The 21742-nt window shown below is 31.4% G+C and overlaps 2 protein-coding genes across 2 annotated transcripts; both read left to right on the forward strand.

The window, feature by feature from the left end:
* Positions 1–1401: 1401 nt before the first annotated feature.
* LOC134242399 (uncharacterized) lies at positions 1402–3181 on the forward strand. The gene is made up of 4 exons (XM_062724469.1): positions 1402–1508; positions 2244–2393; positions 2558–2662; positions 2997–3181. Exons 1-4 carry the CDS (start codon positions 1467–1469, stop codon positions 3123–3125), a joined length of 426 nt encoding a protein of 141 aa, XP_062580453.1. The 5' UTR covers positions 1402–1466; the 3' UTR covers positions 3126–3181.
* Positions 3182–7892: 4711 nt separating this feature from the next.
* Positions 7893–18140, forward strand: LOC134242391 (protein PIF-like). The gene is made up of 12 exons (XM_062724464.1): positions 7893–7929; positions 10276–10806; positions 11089–11196; positions 11348–11542; positions 11744–11935; positions 12111–12287; positions 13450–13648; positions 14119–15774; positions 15872–16820; positions 16949–17045; positions 17490–17572; positions 17914–18140. The coding sequence occupies exons 1-12, from the start codon at positions 7893–7895 to the stop codon at positions 18058–18060; spliced, it is 4371 nt and encodes a 1456-aa protein (XP_062580448.1). The 3' UTR covers positions 18061–18140.
* Positions 18141–21742: the final 3602 nt, after the last annotated feature.

Here is a 21742-nt window from a genome sequence, read left to right on the forward strand (position 1 = left end):
TTTTTTTTCTTTCATTGCATACGTTTTTTACTTATTTTTACATGTTGAAGTTTGCGAACCTACTGTATAATAAAACAAATGTTTGATTGTAATTTAGAAGTAAATTGATTGATTTTTATATATTAATTTTGTCCTGTTTCCACATTTATTGCCTTTTAAGTGGTTCCGTTATGATACCATTTAACTTCAGAACCAGATTTTATTTTTTCTTTCAAGCATGTTTCTTTATATACTCGTATGTCAAACTGCTATTGATCAGATGTAAAATCTGTATTGTTTCTTACATTCAAATCATTCTTTATACTTCATTTTATATTGATAAGTTAAGTACCTGATTTTAGAAAGATATCTTATTCTTTTTTCCCGAGAAGAGATGTTGTATTGACAGGCCAGATTCTACCGTAATAATCATCCATTGTAATAGATACCTAATGGCAATTTTAACAATTTGTAAAGGCAAACTCACAAATTATCATTTAACGGTAACATTTATTTGAGAATAGTAAGTAGCAAATGACTCTTGAATGCTAGACATTTCATTTAAATATTTACACTGATAATAAAATTTCATAATTCAATATTATCTCGTACTTATTTATCATTATGTCATTAGTTAAAAAGAATCCGTCCCTTCAATATGTTGCTTTAATTTTACAATTCCTAAAATACAATTACGATAGCAATGTAATCGTTTTAATGTTAATAGTCTCCCCATCCTCTGGGCTGGAACAAAAAGCTTTCAATTATATTGTAAACATGAATATTTTATTTGCAAATTGCATCCGCTAGAAAATGATTCAAATGATGAAAAGCAAATAAAGGAAAGTAGAATTTCTTATTCGTATTTGCCATACAAGAATGCAATTGAAAACAGTATTTTTTGTACATAAAATATAATGTCATTTTTCTGGAAGAAAAGTAATCTTAGATTTATTAACTGCGTGGGTAAAAAGCTATAGAGTTGTTTTCTCCAATACTTTATCTACGTTATTTAGACAAAAAATAAAAAGCAAATACATTTCTTCATTTTAATCATTCACATTGCAGATTCGGGTGAAGATTATGCATAGAATGCCTTTCCTTTTTTATTTTAATATCACAAAACACGCATGCTTGAAACATATGGAGATATAACGCACAATATTCAGGACCAAAAGTCCATAAAACAGTACAAATAGGAACAGAGCAAACACGGACCTCCAAAACATCAGAGGCGGGATTAGGTTCCATAGAGGAGCGAGCATCCCCTGCCGACCAGTCACAACCACTTAACACCAAATATACCAAAAAAGATGAAACAGAATATAAAAATTCTCAAGTTTCTGTACATTTTAAGCACAAATACTTAAATTTTCGACTAATGTCAAGGTTTCTGATAGAGCACTGCAATATAACACGAAAGATAAGAGAACTGTTACCACTACCTGTGTTTAGAGGTGTTCCAGAAGCTGTTACATAGACCAACAATGATTCTGTCTTTACTGATATTTACATGCTTTTCTGGCATCGTAAGTATTTGATTTTACCTTAATTCTACATTTTCTTCCAGTTTTCGTTTAAATAAGCCTTTGGATATAGAATAAGGATTTTAATTCTCTCTCTCTCTCTCTCTCTCTCTCTCTCTCTCTCTCTCTCAATATTTGATCACCTTGATACTATAATGGCATACACAGTACATACACACTGAATGTTTCCTTTTTGGCAAATACTTTTAGTTCTAGTATGTCCTCTATATACATACAATATATGTACCGTTATCAAAATAAGACAAATATAACTTCGCTTCTACACGATCACCCTCATTGACATATGTCGCTGATGTTTCTGTTAATCCTTAAGAATAGATTCTACTAGATCTCAATAAATTATTATTTTATCATTTAAAGTCATTTAATATTTCTAGTTAAAAGTTTAAAGAAGTCTAAAAAATGAAGTTAAAATATTCGGGGGAAAACTGTCTACGGCTTGGTCTCTTGTTAAGTTTTAAATACTGGTATACAGCATGCAGTCTCTTCTTCATCAAGTCTTTCACAAGGAGCACATGACCGGTTTTTTTTTTAATTGTCGACTATATAAAACAAACACCATAAATTGTATTACTGTTTTGAAGTAAATTTCTTTTATTTTCCCTTTCATCTTTTTTTAAAAATAGAACACATCAAAGAAACATATCTTATAATCATTATGTTCCATCTGTGTAATAATTATACTTGTATGATTCGTGTTATTGGGTTGCATTTTAGATTTTTCGGCCAATTATGGCCTCAACAACATCTGAACCAATGACAACCACCACTGCGCATGGTCACCATCATCATCACACCCACGCACCTAAAACAACACATGAACCAAACGAATTGGAGTCTTTTACCTTTTATTATGACTACAGTACAGTACGACTATTTATTCACTTTTTTCTTGCAGAATTTTGTAAGAAAATATTATTTTTGCGATTTTCATAAAAATGAAAAGAAATCGTATTTGCATTATACAAAACAATGGATTATTTGGAAAACTTATTTTCACTGTTATAAAATCATGTATTTTATTATAATAGCATGTCCTTGCTGTGAAATCCTCATTACATATCTGTTATTTATATAAAACATCAGCACAAGAACAAATTGACGTTCATACATCACACGGACTGCACGTTTTGGAGGTAATTTGATTACTCTTTAAAGTTTCCTTGTCACAAAAAAATTACAGGAACTCGTTATCATGGTTAAGAATCCGTTTATAAAATTTGTTTAATTGACTTATTTGATCAATTTTTTTGGTCTCACAATATATAATCAGATTTGCAAAATATGACCTAAAATATCCTGATTCTGAAAGAAGAAAAATAACTATTACTTACTTGCTATAAGAAATGGAGATGTATTTCTTGTAATTCCATCGTTAATTCTCATAAATGTAAAGTATGAAAAAAAAATAATGAACTGTTCCTTTTGAAAACTTTTTGTTGATGACTTTTCATTATAATATGTTAATAGAAAAACTTGATCGAACTAATTGACGCCGGGTCAGCCATGCAGCCAATAACCAAGGACGCCTTAACAGCAATGGGAAGGTCACTGGCACATTTCTGTAGTCACGTACAAGTATACATGCAACTGAACTAAGCTGCAATAGCCAGGATTATGTGTATTTGATAATCAAGGAATAAAATGTAAAATCATCTACGTTATTCTTTATTAAACGGGTATGAATTTATGGGAAAGAGTCTTCTAAATGATGTCTTTTTCAATATATATTTAAACAAAATGATTGCTTGGTATTACATTACAGTGATATCAGCCAGAGATCGCCATGTATTGTGTAACTGAATGAATGTTTCCTTATCACCAATATATAATCCTTATTCACAAAGTTACAAACTTTATGCGTAAATTAAGGTAGGACAAAACACCCGAGAATTCTATTTTAACCCATTTCTTAAAAATTACTGGAGGAAAAAAGAATAATTTTACTATATTGACAACAATGAATGATCCCTGAAAGAAAAATAATAAGTTTTGGCATATTTGCGTTATATTTTGTGAAAAAATCAGAGAATCCTATATATTGGTCACTTGGGAGCTTACATTTTGGAATGTGTTTACGCTATCTAAGTGCAATAAACAAGCATGTAACAGTCTGTTATAAAATGCAGTGCAACTTTTGTTCCATAAATAGTAGAGGGGAGATATTTGGACACATATATAAGGAGTCTCTATTCTTCATGTACTACAAATGTCAAGGTCATATCACGAGGTCAAAGGTCAAATATTGTGACGTCATCTTCTGAATCTTTCATTTTTTTTTTGCCATTGAATTTTTTTTAATCGCCAAAATATCTTATACCACCGGTTCAATTTTCTTTATTTTTACACATTTTATTCTAGGACCCGTTTGAATCATTCTGTTGATTTTTTGTAAAAATTGAATTATACATTTTCTCTTAAGAAAACATAAACTGTCGGATATTTACATGTGAATTTTCAGTTTCTGATACAATGTATGTTCTATTTTACTTAATATTTTACCCAAATTTTCCAGTATCAATGTGACTTACTGATTTAAAGTAACAAAAAGGTTATCTTTATTGAAAGTATTACACAAATTTGCAATAGATCAATTGAAAATTCTAAAATAAGGCTCATTCTCAAGTCGAATGTCTGATTTTGCAATCTTCTTACAGGGGTCTGATAGGCCATATTTCAGACTATGTGGGCAAAAAATGTGCGGTTGAATTTCTTTCAGATCATGTATAAAGAGAGATTTTGTATCCAAGAACAAAATATCAAAGTTTCAGAAAAATTGAATTTGAGGAAAAATTTCACCTATCTATTTGGTCCTACCTTAATCACCCACATTTGTTTCATATTTTGCTGTTTTACTAACTGAATACGATTAGGACAAACAAAACAAGTTAACTGTTTATGACAAACGAGATGAATTCAGCTTTTCCTATTTTATATTGTATTTTACCTTTATCACTGTATATGGTGTATATGGTTTTCTAACTTGTTCGATACTCAAGGGCGTACTCAGAGGACGATCCATTATAAACAGAGACAGGCAACTAGCAAAAAATGATGTTACAGTGATTTCAACAACAGCGTTTTGATAATTCTATGATCTCTACAATGACCCTGATAGTAATTTAAAAAAATTATTGGTTTGTATTTTGGCTGGCTTGAATGTTAGTCCTATCTTTTTTTACTGAACAAGACTGTGGAATATTCTTCTTGCATGGTCAAACACAGGGTTTCCAGTGGATGTGAACGGTCAACAGGGGATGCACACTCCTTATCCCACCTCTGTAACTTTCAATGGCCCGTGTTTATTGACCTGTTCGCTTTGTATCGTTTGTAGATTTTTAGAACTCGATCATTGTTTGTAATCTTAACTTTTACATTTAGATATGTACTAATGATTTACACACAAATAAGAAATATATATCTCGTTAAAATGTACTTACAGAGATAACAAAAGCTTTCCTGATGAATTTGATACTGCCAAGTTCAGTGGAAATGTCATACCTTTTCTTAAACTGTGTACATTTAACGTCCATAGGTATCTGAGATTCTACATACAAAACCTATGTCTTTGAAGTGTAAAAATGTTATACAGATATTGACTGGGTCTGAGGGCAACATATGATTTGTTGAACCTGAAGGTGAAAATGTTGCCCGAGGCCGCAGGCCAAGGGCAACATTTTCACCTTCAGGTCCAACAAATCATATGTTGCCCGAATCCCAGTCTTTAACTGTTTTGTTATACCCTTTGAACAGTGCTCATTTAAGATTTAATCAATACACTTTATGTTATCAATTACTTTATATGGAATATAAAACAATAGCTGAGAAAGAACAAAATTAATTATATTTTTTTATCACAAAAACTATTTATTATAAAACATACTCTTCCCTCCTTCCTTACCTTGCTGGTAGCAACAACTCTTGCAGCTCTAACTTCGGCTATTTCCGTGTCGCCGATATTGAACGATGATTAATTACTTGTGACGTAGCAGTGACGTTGCGGTCTAAAAATTCTTATGTTGGATCGGCAGGCCGGTCAACAGTGAAATTGTTAGACCGATGTAATAAACATTTCCTTTGTTGGACTTTTTATTAGTAATAAATATATAGAAAGCTATTGATAAGGGTATAACAATGTTCAACAAGAAAACATTGATGTAACCATCAATTGTCGCCCGGGCAATATATAAAGTAAACAATGAAAATGAGTCTTGATCAACAAACAGCTTCGATATGTATAAAAAGGCATGCGTCTAATTGATGGAGACGATAGTCGCAAATATTTTTAAAAACTTAGTCGGATAAAAATCAATCAAAAACGATACCATTTTAAACTTGATCAATTCCTCAAGTAAATGTTGGCTGCATAAAATATAAATTGAAGTAAGATACACGCATCATTTATATTTAAAAATGTATTAATTTTCAATTTTAGAATATAAAACACGAACTGTGCAGAGTACGTTTTTATCCGAGAAGTAAAATTCGATGTTCTAAAAAAAAGGGACCTGTCATTGTTTCGATAGTAAATGATAAGTAACTTTATATATAAAATATGAAAAACATATACATTTTTACAGATAAACTTTATGGAAGTAAATACATTATGTATCTTGTAATTTATAAACGGAAAGAACAATCTGATTAACAATCTTTTCAATGTTTAGAAAACCTTTAATTCTACATAACTACTCCCACCCCAATCCCCATACACCAACACTTAAACTTATATGTATAGAGCAGCCCGGTCCTCCGGGCTGCAATAATTCATTGATCCCGGCTTATTCTTATGTGGTCGGGGAAAAAATTCTCTACAAGCATTAATTTAATCATAAGAATAGGTTTATTTCGTAACAATTATTAACGTTTACATATTCTTCATGAAATGCTAATTTAAAACAAACTTATTTCTATTGATATTTTTATTGATCTTCAAAAGACAAGCTGTCAATCCATGGAATGTATGATGCTTTATATTTCGAAAAGGTAAAAATATAACACTAGAAATCATGAATTTCGAATGAAGTTAATCAAGTTTAAAAGGTGAATTATTTAGTCATTACATAATCAAATCAAATCATTGAATATTCACTTAGTAGAAACATAAAAAAATGTCATTTGACCTTACAGTAACTCATCCGAATTCTAGAAAAACAGAGGCATAACCAGTTATATGAGTTTTTTTGTGTCTCACTCTTGATATATAACTCGTTTGCTTGATTGCAAGTTTTTGGGATCCATTGATCGGCTAAAGAAAAGATATGGAAGTTAGTAGTCATTATTTTGTTATCTTAACGGACTAGAAAATTTTGAAAATTGGCCAACTTAGCATAGATGTGATAAGCCATTTCTTATCGTTGTTAATCTTTATATTATTCTTCGAAAGGTGTATTATCTATGGTGATATAAGGTTTTTAAGATTATTAATGTTTACTTTCAATTATTCAGAGTAATTTTGACTATGACTAGTTGTTAGAAATGCAAAGAATATTGATTTATTGGAATTACAAATTCACATTGATATTGAGAAGTTATAAAATTCAAAGCTCGCTATAAAAAGCCTTTCTAGACAATTTAAGGACAGACGAGACGTTCCTTAATAACAGATAAATTTTTCTAAGAGTTTGTCATTGAAGTATTGCTACTTAAACATGTTTTCTCACAAAGAATTGAGGTACCTTACCAGGCATTTCTGCAAGATACCAGGGATAGTTTTTCTCATATAATCCTTTGGGGAAGAAAAATAATTTTCCAATTTCAAATGTTTAAGTGTTTGGATTTTTTAAAAACGTTTAGAAACTGGTTTAGAAATCAGAATGTTATGAAAATTTTGAATATTTTTCATACATTACGAAGATATACAAAACAGATTTTTAGGAACGTCTCGTCTGACCTTAAAATGAGTATAAATCCATATTTCAGATCTCCATTCTCTTCAACTCTTCTACGTAAATTTAAACAAAATTCTAATGTAGTTTTAATTTGAGATTCGTTTTCATTATTAATGCATTCACTTTTTGAACTTTCAGAAGAATAAGTGTGTATATGTGCAGCTCGAGTCATGCGTTAAATTGCATCAAAATAAAAAAAAAATTGATTACTCATAAGGCATTGTGTATTTGTTTTAATCAGAAATAATTAAGGGCGACCTCAAATTACTGTTTAACAGCTTAGATAATTACTTTCATTAGGCGTTGCTACCACCCTGATAATATTGTGCATTGTTAAGGGTTTTTTAAAACCCATTTTATAATAAAATGTTTATTTGTCACGTAACTTAGTGATAAAATTTGAAATGCAAGATCAAATTCGAATTTTCATAGGTAAATCGTTCAAAAGTTAATAAAACTTTATTTAAGTTTATAGATGTACGAAAGGAACTTCAACGGATCTGACCTAAAAGGTAAACCCCCGTCTTCCAATCAAAGAAATACCATGGTATTCAATGTTTCTGAAAAATGCAAATAAAATATCAGAAAGTACATAATCTGAACATAACATCACGACGAGATGTCCGATTATGAAAATTTTCATTTCAGCTACAGTTTACTAATTAATCTAGTGCACGACGGATGATTTCTTGTAAGGTACAACTCTTGTCATTTCAAGGAAGAGGCCAAAAACTGCAATGGTCAGTATATTCTTACCAATATAATTTGATATTCTTATCCTCTATTAGATTAACCTATGTGATTTTAAAGGACATTGATGTTTAAATATGTAAATCAAGATTTTAAATTTTCTTCAACAAATTTTTAGTAACTCAAACTTTCTTTAATTTTTTTTAGGCATTTCGAATTTTCTATTTGTTTTTTGTTCTGATTTGGATTTAGATAATATTCAAATGTATGCATCTATTTAAGAGCTACTTCTCCAATGCAGATGATCGTACATTTGCACGAATATTTTTTCGGTTGATTGTGTAAATGCTAAATGTGGTTAAGATTTAAAAACATGTTAATCATTTTTTTTACCAATATATCAGAATATTAATAAATCTTTGAAAATATTGGAGGGGAATTATAGATTTGTTTATGCCAATTAATATGAACTGTCTAGCAAAAATTATAACATCATAGTTTATTTTTCTTTACAGATGGGCTACACATTTTCAGTGCTGCTTATTTTTATGACAACTTTACAGTATTGCACTCTGCAGACATTTCCAATTCAAGGTAATTGTCTAAGTGGAATACGTTTCACCAGATATTTGTACACAATATTCTTCAGAGATCAATAAATAAATACCGAATAAAGTATTCAATTATCAGAGAAGTTGCAAGAGATGTAAAATGTAAAACTAACAAACAGTTATAAATCTTACAAATCAAATGAGCAAAAACACGGCCCCTTTGAAAGATGAGAAATAGGGTCAGGTGCCTAGGAGGAGTAAGCATCCCCTTACAACTAGCCACGCTGAAATGAACTCTTTTTATTCATCGGATAGAAAACATACTCGGTTGTGTATAAAGAGGCGACAATGGACAAACAATTGAGTTGAAACATTTCAGGAAAATATGACCCAACGATGGGATTGGTTTACAAACATATCAACGACCATGTCATACATGCAAAAAGCTGACTTAAATTGTTAAACAGTTAAAATCATATTAATATTAATTTTTTAGTTTGATGCTTGATCCGATTTAAAAATTAATCGTATTCAGTACGCTTTTGCATATCAAATCAGTTGGAAGACACAAACACCATCACCATAAGTACTATCTAGTAGTGAATTGTGGAATAATGAAAGTTGACAATGGAAAATCTGAAGTCATCCCAATTGTCAAACAGTTTAGTTATAATTTGTCATTTTCGTCATTAAATGACTAAAAATGAAACAGATGTGGTTGACTAGATAAATATTACTTTTATTAGAAATAGTTTATGTCTCCATTTGTCTGCCTAATTATCCTTGTTTGCTTAGGGATCGCTCCACTCCCTTTTCTTATAATCATGATATTTCAGTAAAAGTCAACAATTTAACATAATGTTTTGTGATTAATTCATAAAAGATTAATAAAAAGTGGAGAATAATTAGGATTGGATTTTTTTATAATGTATTATCAAGACAAATAGTAATTATTCATGACGCTGCAAGGGGGTGGTGAGGAGCCTATGTATTATATGTATTTTTTCACTGTGTAAACGTTTTCACTAAATGTTAACTTAATAAAATGAACATAAAAGGTTAAATTGTGACAACTAATGTAGTAGTTCTGATTTTTAGCAATTATAATAAAGCTTATGTGGTTTTGTTTTCCACTTAGTAAATAGATTACTGGACAGTAACAGATTAAGCATGCGTTGCACTCACTAGCATTGTAAAGTTGCGATCTCGAGGGGGATTTTTTTCATACGATGATACTCAGTGTACGTACTACTTCGAAATTACTTCCTTAATAAATTCTAAACCGACAAAGAACACTAGCATGTTTATTTAATTGCATTTATTAATACAAAATGTACATCATGTATAATTTGACATAATGCAGAGAAGTTGACTGTATTATCATTTATCATTAAGTTATTAAAAAATACGAACTGGAGAATCGCAGAAATATACATATTTTTATTACATTATTACACAACTAATTCATTAACATAAATTAAATTCATTTAAATTCCTATTAACATAGAAAATAAACCTTGAATTAAGTGTAGTGTATAATTTTTGTACTCACCTACACCGAAAATTTAATGAATTTCTAAAGTTTCATTTTATTTCATTTAAACTTATTATTTACAGACTGTGACTTGGTTGATGTTGTATTTGTACTACCTGGGTCTGATGACGTCACTTTGCCACATTTCCAGATTTTAAAAAGATTAGTTATGCTTCTCCTCAGAGGCATGTCAATAGATGAATCTGAAACGAGGCTGAGTGTGGTGACGTACGGTTCAAAAGTTGGAACAGTGATCCCTCTCTCAGGAAACCGTTTGTTGATGGGGAGATCTGTAATGAATCTACAGAAAATAGGTGGATCGAGCAAACCTTTGACTGGGCTAGAAAAAGCACAGAGTCTTCTGGCAAACAACAAAAGATATGCCGTACCACAGGTCGCTATTCTACTTTATAAAAACGTGACCAAGAAAATGCAGAAAGAAATTCGTGAGGTGGCTGATGACATGAGAGAGCAGAATATCAGGATTATTTCGATCGGGATCGGATCTGATAATTTTGCTGATTTAGCTTGGACAAAGGAACAGGCTTACAGATTTGAAACCATTGAAGCGTTATCCAATGCTATCAGACAAATTCCCAACTACATTTGCGAAGGTACTCTTGAATTTCAGCATAAGTAAAAAATTAAAATTTTATAAATACATGTAGTATTTTGCCTATCACAAATCTTGATATAGAAAGAACTTTCAAGCTCACAAACAAACCTTCCAAAAAAAATCTAGCTAATTCCATTGGTACTGTCGTTTACTGATTTTTATTTGAAAATTAAAATAAGTTCTTTAAATATTTTAATTTTCAAATAAGAATAAGGAAACGATAGTACTTTAAAACTTTATTTTATGAGTGATGTGAAAAATTGTTTTTGTTTCTATCCAGCAATTTTAGCAACAAAGCCAACACGAAAACCTCCTCTACCAAAATCCGCCAATGAAAGAACGAAAACACAGGAAGAACAAGAATCATCTGAAAATGACGAAGACTCAAGTGAAAACTTAGGCATGTTGACCTTAAATATTTAATTCAAAATAAAAAAAAAATACTGCAATCCTCTTTCAACAGCATATAATGTAACCAAAATTGTTTTCTGAAGGAACTGAATTGACTTTTCCTTTTTTTTCTATCTTCCATATTTCAGATATTTGCGAAGAAGCAACATGGGTGCATGATGTTGGCTATGCCCCAGTGAAGGGCGATATAGGAAGGTTTGCAATGTGTTACAAAGGACTGGGTTTAAGTATGAAGGTGTCGTACAAAACCTGTCCTTTTGGCCAGTATTGGAGCTCATCTGATGTTACTTGTATTCAGTTTTCACGGTTGAATCTACCTAATGGTAATGTTTTACATATTCAATTAAATACTTTTAAATTAATTTTTGATTACTTATCTCATTTAAAAATATCTGTATAAAGTTTAAGTCACAAGTAATTGCTAGCTAGTAATGTGTACCTTGTCTAAAAGATGAGAATGTTCAACCTTGTAATACCACCATTTTATCTGCATGAACTAAACAACGTGATTCATGTTTTTATAGATCCCTGCAGAAATAAAACTCGATCATCTTACACCTATTTTGGAATGGGATGTAGCGCTTACTGGTATTGTGACGATGGAAAATCTGTCCCCAAATGTTGTCCATCTAAAATGTCATATCGGGAGGATGCTTGGTGTGTCTTGGACCCCTCATGTACATCTAAATGTCCTTCCTCCGAAATTGGAGGGAAAGGTATTTCTTTCTTTACCAGTAAGAATAATAGTATTATTAGCATTAAAATATCATGCTTGTCTTGATTTCCTATCAACAGTTATCACATACACATGTATATTTCGCGCTTGTATTTTCTCTGAATTTTACTTAAGATGAACCAGTCTGACTTATAAGTTATATCATGATAATTCAGGGACAAAAACTTCATGCGATTTAAAAGCAATACCAGGTGTTCCAAACAAGTTCCAACAGAAAACCCTTGAAGGGATTTGGAAGGAATTCAAATGTGCTGAAGGGACAGTGTTTAGTGAAGACGACTGTGGATGCGCCAGATTTAGTGTTTCTCAATACAGAGCACGACAGAGAAAAGGTAAGGGGAACATTAAAGGTAATGATGTCAGACATTTTATATATGGAATTAATTTGTTAAATAAATGAAACATTTACAATGGAAACATGAGCAAATTTTAAGTATCATTTAGCTCCCCCCCCCAAGAAAAAATTAAACAAAAATCTTAAATGATTTAAGTTGATATTAAAGGAATCAAAGTTTAGTTTGTTTGGTATGCCTAGGTATTAACAGTGAAAGCATGGGATAATTTGCATAAATGGCGGATTCTGTAAAGAAACTGTTTTGAATTATCCATATCCCATATTGCAATATTATTTTATAAATAACTTTTATGGTTGCCATTAACACAGTGTAACCATGCAAAACCAGTATAAAAATGAAAATTTCAACTACTGTTATTAAGCAATATTATTTTATAAATAACTTTTATGGTTGCCTTGGAATAACAAAATAAAAGAAAATTTCTTTTATTTATTACATTTAAATATACATGTATATTATATTCAATGTAAAAACAGGGTGAATTTATTTTTTACTATTGACTAAAATAGAATTAACTAGAATTAAAAAAAACACTGGGCATTCCATATCAATGTCCAATTTCCTCGCCAATCAGACACAACAATAGTTCGGAAAATTGACATGCATAAGGGTATTATCAATTGACCTTTCATTTGGTTCAAATTCAAATTTACACCAAGTTTTAACGATCAAGAATATCAAACAATTTTTTTTTAGTATCAATAACTTTTATATAAAAAGGAAAACACTTGGAATAACAAAATAAAAGATAATTTCTTTTATTTATTACATTTAAATATACATGTATATTATATTCAATGTAAAAACAGGGTGTATTTATTTTTTACTATTGACTAAAATAGAATTAACTAGAATTAAAAAACACTAGGCATTCCATTTCAACAACTTCAGACACAACAATAGTTCAGAAAAGTGACATGCATACGGGTAATATCAATTGACCTTTTATTTGGTTCAAATTCAAATTTACACCAAGTTTTAACGATCAAGAATACCTAGTTAAAAAAGGAAAACACGTTTGAATTTGCTTCTGATCACAACTTTGCGGAACAAAATATAAAATATTGCAAAAATATAATCAAGAACATTTTACATCTGATGAGAGAATTTGTAGATTTATATGATATATGAATTACAGACTCCGAATCATGTAGTCCTGAATTGTACCTGCCATTTTGTGATGGGATTAAAGATTTTTCTGGAAAAGAAACTTACGTTGGGAGCCATGGTCAGGTCTGGGTGCATGATGGGAAGGCATATTTTGATGGGAACTCCTCTCTTTTCATACCACGTTTTGCTGGCTTGGATTATGGATTTACGGTGGTCATAAAGCTCAAGTAAGTTTTTTGTTTTCAATTCGAGTTATTGCGCTTTTTACTTTTACTGTTTTTAAGGAATGCTAAATTAAGGACAAATAAAGGAAACTACTTTTTTTCATCCAAAAATGAATTATCGCTTTTTATATATGTGCGTCCCAATATAGTTTAGTTGAAAGTACTTGGCCAAATCCCTTACTAGTAATTCTTTTTAAGTAGGGAAATTTTAACTGTAAAAGTTTAAATTTTTCTGAACAGTTCAGGAAATCTATAATGCTTTGTTACTGGAAAGTTTTCTGGGAACATGTTCAAGAGTATATTTATTCTACATCATATACGATAAGAAGTCCATGATTAGATTTTAACTGAAATTTTTTTTGAAAAATTCGCATTATAATTCTCCTGTATGCATGGAAGATAAGAAAATTTGTTTGTGGTATGTATATCCTTAAGTGAAAAGGCAAAATTCATTTAAGTTTTTATTTTATCAGATATTTAGCTGATGAGGAGGATGAAGGAAAGGATAGAGAGGCTGATTCAAATCACGATGATGATGATGATAATGGTGATGACAAAAATGCGTATGCCCTAATTTCAAATGGAAATTGTTATGGAAGTAGCTGTGAGCAACCGTCCATTTCTATCACTTCTACGGGATCTTTTACTTCTTTCAGTGTTAACAGATATAATGAAAACCCAACTATAGTCTCAAGAAGGAAAAGAGCCGTAGATGAAAGTAACAATGTAGATTCTTTTGATGATGATGTTGAAAACAATTTGGATTTGAAGGTCGAAACATCAGAGGTCGAGGATAACGTTAACTCCTTAGATACAGATGACATAATTCAACGAGAGTTAAATGCAGATCGGAATGAAACTGCTGCAACAACTAAGAAAGGTTCATATGAAGTAAAATTACCAGACAGTTTGTTACATATGGATGTTGGATTTAAAATAAATCAAAATGATACTGAAATTTCTGACCTTTTAAAGAAAATCACTCTTTATGATATAATTCTTGGCTCACCTGATGATATTATAGATATTGAAATTCCAACAACAAATGTTCCATTAAAGATCGATGACACCAAAAACAATGAAAATGAAAATACGATGAACATTGATGAAAACGAATTAAATGGAAAAATTAGCGTGACCAACACCACGTACGTAAATGTTGCAAATACGATCGAAAATACTGATTCAAATTTAGACCTACTGAATGAAAAGGACGTAGATAATTCTAATTACGATCTTATTTTTACCAATGGAGAATCTAATGGAATAACAAGAATCATTAATGATATTAAAGGAGTCGTTTTAAACAATAATGCACAAATTAATCAAAATGACAATACTGTAGATGGAAGCATAATCATTGCACAAGAATCTGAAAACACATTCTTAATCAATGGACAAGAAGAAGACGATATGTCGTCAAACGCTTCTCTACAACCAGACGACAAAACTTCAAATCAAGCAGATGCATCATCAAATAATGCCCCTGAAACAGACGATATACCTATAGTTATAACCCTTGGACCAGGTGAAATTTCTTCTAATAATGCCCTCGAACAATATGAAACAACTGCAAACAAGGTTTCTGATTCAGATGTTATATTATCGAATAATTCTTTACAACCAGATGATGTTTTACTAGATAATACTCTTGTAATAGAAGACACATCATCAGAAAATGCTTTGGAAAAAGACTTGATATCAAAGAAACTTGTACAACCTGATAATATCCTTTTAAATAATTCTCTGGGTCAAGATGATGTATTATCAACTGAACTTCAAGAAACAGATGACAAATCATCAATAACTTCCCCTGAAGCCGACGATGTACTCTCAAATAATGTTGATATTCCAAAAGACATTCTTACAAAGGCATCCACATTCAAAACTAGAGTAGTTAATATTGAACCTGATGAAGACAATATTGGAGATGAAGTTGAATCGAGAGAAAGCCTAAAAACTGAAGAAATTAGTGAGAAAGATACAGAAATAAATGAAAGCACTGAGGTTCATTATGAAGTCGTGAATGAAGATACTGGTCTTATTGCTGAGATAAACAACTTAACACATGTCAAAACTATAGAGGGCGACAACCTTAACGGTACTAAGGAGGTGCTATCGGTCACACGGTCAGAGAGAGAATGACAACGTAGACGATAGACCGGTCATAACTAGAGAGAATGACAACGTAGACGATACTAATGAGGTACCGCCGGTCACAACTAGAGAGGATGACAACGTAGACGATATTAAGGAGGTACCACCGGTCACAAATAGAGAGGATGACAACGTAGACGATACTAAGGAGGTACCACCGGTCATAACTAGAGAGGATGACAACGTAGACGATACTAAGGAGGTACCATCAGTCACAAGTAGAGAGGATGACAACGCAGACGATACTAAGGAGGTACCATCGGTCACAAATAGAGAGGGTGACAACGTAGACGATACTAAGGAGGTACCACCTGTCACAACTAGAGAGGATGGCAACGTAGACGATACTAAGGAGGTACCATCGGTCACAAATAGAGAAAGTGACAACGTAGACGATACTGAGGAGGTACCACCGGTCACTATTAGAGAGAATGCCAACGTAGACGATACTAAGGATGTATTATCGGTCACAAATAGAGAGGGTGACAACGTAGACGATACTGAGGAGGTACCATCGGTCACAAGTAGAGAGGGTGACAACGTTGACGATACTAAGGAGGTACCATCGATCACAAATAGAGAGGGTGACAACGTAGACGATGCTAAGGAGGTACCACTGGTCACAAATAGAGAGGGTGACAACGTAGACGATACTAAGGATGTACCATCGGTCACAAATAGAGAGGGTGACAACGTAGACGATACTAAGGAGGTACCACCAGTTGACAAGCAATTTCCAGACATATCGACTGATAAGAAGCAAGGAAACAGCAACGAAGTCAGCGAAAGTTTAAGTAATGTATCCAAGACAGTTGATAACATTGAAACTGAAGATATTTTGAGTGTGAAAGGTAGTAATTTACCAAAAGGAATAATTTCTGGTGATTTTGTAACGCATTCTCTCACAAATGAGAAAAGTCCAGGTGCAAAGAGTACGGAGACAGATGACTTAAGAAAAAGCAATGACAGGGAAGATAAAAGAAAGAAAAATGGAAGTGTGAATAATAAAAAGAAAGAGGTAAAAGATACTATTTTAAAAGACAAAAAAGGTGGAATAGAGAATGCATCTGTAAAAGTAAAAGGAAAGCAACGACCTTGAATTTATCATGTATATTTAATGTAGCTTATGTATTTTTCATTTTTCAGAAGATAAGAAAATGGAAAACCATCTCTTTGAAAATAAAAGACGGCATCATGCAAGTGACAAGTGATGGAATAAAAAAGGATAAAGTATATTTAAAAGGTTTGTTTGATTTTTTTTAAAGTTCGTTCCAGCTTTTCCTAATTAAATGTTAAATTCTTAAAGAGCTTTTCAATTTGAAAACACGTCCTCGTCAACTTCAACATCTGTCTTCTTAGTAATGAAAAAAGGTTACAATCAAATGCACAAATTGAGGTATGTTTTGTGAGTAAATAAATAGACAAAATTAGAATAACATTTTTTATTCAAGCTTATTTTTGCTAAGAAACAAGAGAGATTTTACGGCATAACTGTAATTTTGTGGAGTTTAAATATCTCTCAAAAAGACATATGGATGCTCTCAAGACTTAAAAAAACATTTTTTTTTGTCTTTCAGTGTATTTTTTATAGTTACTAATCTATTCACGAATTATGTGTTATATTTAATGTTTACTGTAAATTTTGGAATCTTGTAACGACTTTTTTTTCAATTTTCCTCATTTGCAGGAGCATTTGGACTAACTACAGGTAGTGGACTCCACATAGGTAGCGGTACCGGTTTCCGGAACTTTAAAGGTTATATGGACGAGGTCAGTTGTTTGAATATAGTTATATACATTGTCCCAAATAAAAATTTCACTGTTTTTTTAGACAACAAACCAACAAAAATCTGGGATTGTGAAGAAAAGTGCATGATTGTTATACAAATTCAAATCATGCGAAAGATTTTTGTATATTTTTTGGTTATGTTTACATAATGTTGAAATGAGGTGTAGAACTTCAGTTAATTTAATCCTATGCAGGATTAAGATTGCTAAAATTGATAAGGAGTTCACAATGCACTTCTGAGAATTCAAATAAAATAAACCACATATTGAACATGTATATATGTTAGTGACTTTTCTCATTAGAATTAACATTTTAATTGCAGATTTATGTATACTTGTGTGACCCTGACAACAATAAGCTAGAAGAAAGACAAGGCCTTCATGCTGATGTGCCGAAAACGACGAAGTTGTCAGCAAATTGTGATTATATTAATCCGAAGGCCTATGACTGGTTAAATAACAGAAAATGAAAGTTTACTAGTATTTCGTTGCAAATGTTTAACTTATAATTTATTACATATAATACTCTTTTTTATATATCTATGCGAGTAATTGTGGGTATACGCATGTAAATATATGTATTTAATGTTTGGTAAGAATAAAGAGATTCATATTTTATGTGTATTTTAAATGAAAAATAGAATAAATAGGCTACAACATCGTTTGATAAAGATGGGCTATAGTTCATATCTTTAAATACAGGAAATTTCATAAACATTTCTGATTTGATGATGAAAAAAAGATACAAATTTTTGTCAAATCTTTGAAAATGAAGCTAATAGCGAGCTCTTAAAGCAGCGCCTGGGCGAAGAGAAAATTCGGACTATTGCAGATTCATTCGACAGAATTTTTTGACGCAGTAATTTGGACCCACAATGCATCACTTATTTTAGCTACGTTCTCGCGAGAATAACGGCAAATGTTCAACGGAAGTTTACTCGCCTTGATTTAATGGATATATATTGAAGATAAATAGTAAAGAAACGTTCTTCATTAACTTTCAGCACTGTTCAGGCTTTTTCCTGATATTGTAACTTACATACGACGTCATGTGACGTCAGCGTTTAGACCCACGCATCAAATGTCACGTGCGGTGTTCAACAAAATGAGCCTTGATTTAATGGATATATATTAAACAAAAGAAGAGTTCTTCATTAACTTTTGCGCTCTAATGGTCGCACCGTCAACATATTAAGCAGTGGTCAATCAAAAGAAATTCTACAAACAACAAAAATCTGCGAATAGTGTCATAAGTCAGAGACTCCGGAAGTTCCAGATGGGGGATCACATTCACTGTCAGTACTCTGCCTTGATTTTAGAAACGATGCTCTTGAGTGTCCAGTAAGTCGAGATACGTAAAATACCATATAACGGATATAGTGGAATTTTACTTTTTACAGTAAAAGCTTGAAAAGTAAAAATATAATACGTTAATTGATTTACCCTGTCAATTGTCATTTGCAAAATTATTTGGTTAAAAAACATTCTGATTGTACACACAAGTACTCTGAAGTTGACATTAAAAGATGCTTGAGTTTCTGATTGACAATATATATGTAACTATGTGGTTTTTGGAGACCAGGGCTTCCAATAGTGTATGGGAATTCCCAAGAGCACCCCATTGTTATCAGACCTATATTTGTATTCATAAGAAGCAATATTTGTCCAAAATCTTATGTCTAAGTCTCATGTGCAATATGTGTTAACTTTTGAGTTTTGAGACACTCTTATGTGTGCGTTTTTCATTACACCTTTAATATAAAAATAAATTTATTTTGAATTGCAAATAAGACAAAATAGCAGCATAAAAATGAAGATGAATTCAAGGAGATCAGAAAACTTTAAACTCGGAAGGAAAAAAGGCTACAAAAATGATATATATATATTTTTTTCGTCATGCAAAAATGGTCAAATTGTGAGAAAGGTGAACGAATATAGTTATTTAATTATGTAATAATTTTTATAAATTTCTGCGCATGTTTTATTTAAATCTTTAGCATTTTCTAAACAAATTAAAATAATTATTTACCACAAACAAGAAATGGGTAACTTTTATTATTTTCAAAGTTAATATATTAACTGCGCTGAAATAAATGTGCAGTGTAAGTGTTCAATTGAGGTAAATCATTCTTTTTTAAAATGCCCTTGTCAAAAGGACACATGATATGGAACGGAACCTTATCTGCTGCAATAGATTTCACCTGTCAATTTACTATTCATCTGAAATATGGCAGACTTCATTAATCAACACGTTTATAGAATAGTTTCACATAAAGCAAAGATCAAAGATTTAGTGTTATATCTGCATATCCAATAACCTTTATTATAATATTTAAAAAAAGAATTTGGAACCGATTCTTCCGGTTTCTAAGCTCTTTGGCGCAAAACGTTTTGCATGTGTCCCGAATTTTAACAAAGATTTTCAAAATATTTTGTATCTAGTTAAACTAAAATAATTGATATTTAAAGAATGTCTTCAAAAGTCATTAATGTTTAACCTATCGTGATTTTTTGCATAATTATGTACGTTTAAGTTTGTTAATAAATTTTGAGAAGATATTGCTGGTTCAAATATAAAAAAAAATTCAATTCAGTTTTTATTGACGTTTATTTACCTTAATTACTTTGTAAAAAATAGAATAAAATACATGTAGATGCTATAGATATTTAAACCAATTTAATGTCTTTGCAATTAAGCATACCTCAGTATTTTTTTTAACATGTGTACACCAAGTTTATACAAAGAAATACTTTTCATTTCATCATCCTCCATCGCCAAATAAAAACATTCACTGAGAAACATGCATACATGTATATGAGGTGTATTTCTCACAGTTTCTTGAACGCTATAGGCTACTAATTATAACGAACAGACTGGTGATACAATATCATCTTAATTCTCGTTTGGGGTCAGCATTTCGCAAATTCTAATCATCGATACACCTAAATTGTAAATGTAGTCTCTCGTTGTTACTTTTATTAATCAAAATTTTAATTAATTAGTAAAACATAACATATACAACCATTCCCCACTATAAATTAAAGTCCAGGCTTTTTGATATCATTGACAAATGCTTTTTCAATAAAAATGGAACTCGTAAATTTCCTAAACATTGGTAATTTTGCTAAATTATGTTGCTAAAATTATTCTAATTATATACACAAGTACACTGAAGTTAAAATTAAAAGGATGCTTGAGTTTCTGACTGACGATATCTATGTGTGTGTTGTTTTTTTTTTTTAAGACCGGGTCTTCCACCATTCGTTGTTAGTGGACATACTTTTGTATTCATTTGAAGCAGAATTTGTCAATTATCTATACGTGAAAAGAAGAATACCCTTTCTGTAGCTTGCAACTCGACAATTAGATAAATAGAAGATGTATTGTCAAATAACAATGACTATTTTCATTCTTATGTCGTTTTCTTTCTTATGTCCATACGAAATACTGTAGAATCATCAATGTTCATAGGGGATCAATGTTTGTGGATTTCGTGGGCCACCCATACCCACGAATTAACATCCCCAGGAACGTTTAATTTGTTAACATATTGATTCATTGAAGCATCCTATTTACGAGTAACCCACGAAATTACGTCCCCACAAACAGGTTAAATTTTGCTTACCAACGAAAATTGGCCCCCCACGAATTCAAATGATTTTACAGTATCCCGGTGAGTTTAAAATAACAGAAACCACAGAGTTTGACCCATATGTTTCATATTTGAATATCTTTCTTGCAAAGACATTAATGGTATCTAACAATCAAGTTTTATTATAAAAGTGCTGCTTTTAACGTTTCAATCGTCATCTTCCCTTATTTATGCCGCAATATACCTTCATCACCTACATTTGGGGCGTATATCTCTTGACCGATTCGATATGCAAGAGCATACTGTATGCAAGAACCATAGCTAAAATGAAGTATGTTATTGACAAAGAAGTTGATGAAGCAAAAGCAGTCTCGTTTTAAGTCATCATTTCCTAAGTTCTATGGTCGATACAGTGACCATTTCAGCAAATACAATCTATCAATAAGTCAATCGATGACTGACGTTTTTCATACTAATTGTAAGGACATTATTTACAAAATGATTTGTCGACGGATTTATTCGTTATTTTCCGATCGCAAGGCGCACACGGCGGATGTGA

Source organism: Saccostrea cucullata, unplaced genomic scaffold, assembly GCF_032062105.1.
Source record: "Saccostrea cucullata isolate Sc308-1 unplaced genomic scaffold, CSIRO_AGI_Scuc_v1 ctg268, whole genome shotgun sequence".
NCBI lineage: Eukaryota > Metazoa > Mollusca > Bivalvia > Ostreida > Ostreidae > Saccostrea > Saccostrea cuccullata.

Bases quoted from the DNA above. Each gene is read 5' to 3' on its own strand.
- LOC134242399 (XM_062724469.1), top strand. From the start codon at position 1,467: ATGATTCTGTCTTTACTGATATTTACATGCTTTTCTGGCATC. The intron at 1,509-2,243 runs GTAAGTATTTGA...GTTGCATTTTAG, and splicing joins TTACATGCTTTTCTGGCATC to ATTTTTCGGCCAATTATGGC. The intron at 2,394-2,557 runs GTACGACTATTT...TTATTATAATAG, and splicing joins TTTATTATGACTACAGTACA to CATGTCCTTGCTGTGAAATC.
- LOC134242391 (XM_062724464.1), top strand. From the start codon at position 7,893: ATGTACGAAAGGAACTTCAACGGATCTGACCTAAAAG. The intron at 11,543-11,743 runs GTAATGTTTTAC...ATGTTTTTATAG, and splicing joins ACGGTTGAATCTACCTAATG to ATCCCTGCAGAAATAAAACT. The intron at 17,573-17,913 runs GTCAGTTGTTTG...TTTTAATTGCAG, and splicing joins TTAAAGGTTATATGGACGAG to ATTTATGTATACTTGTGTGA.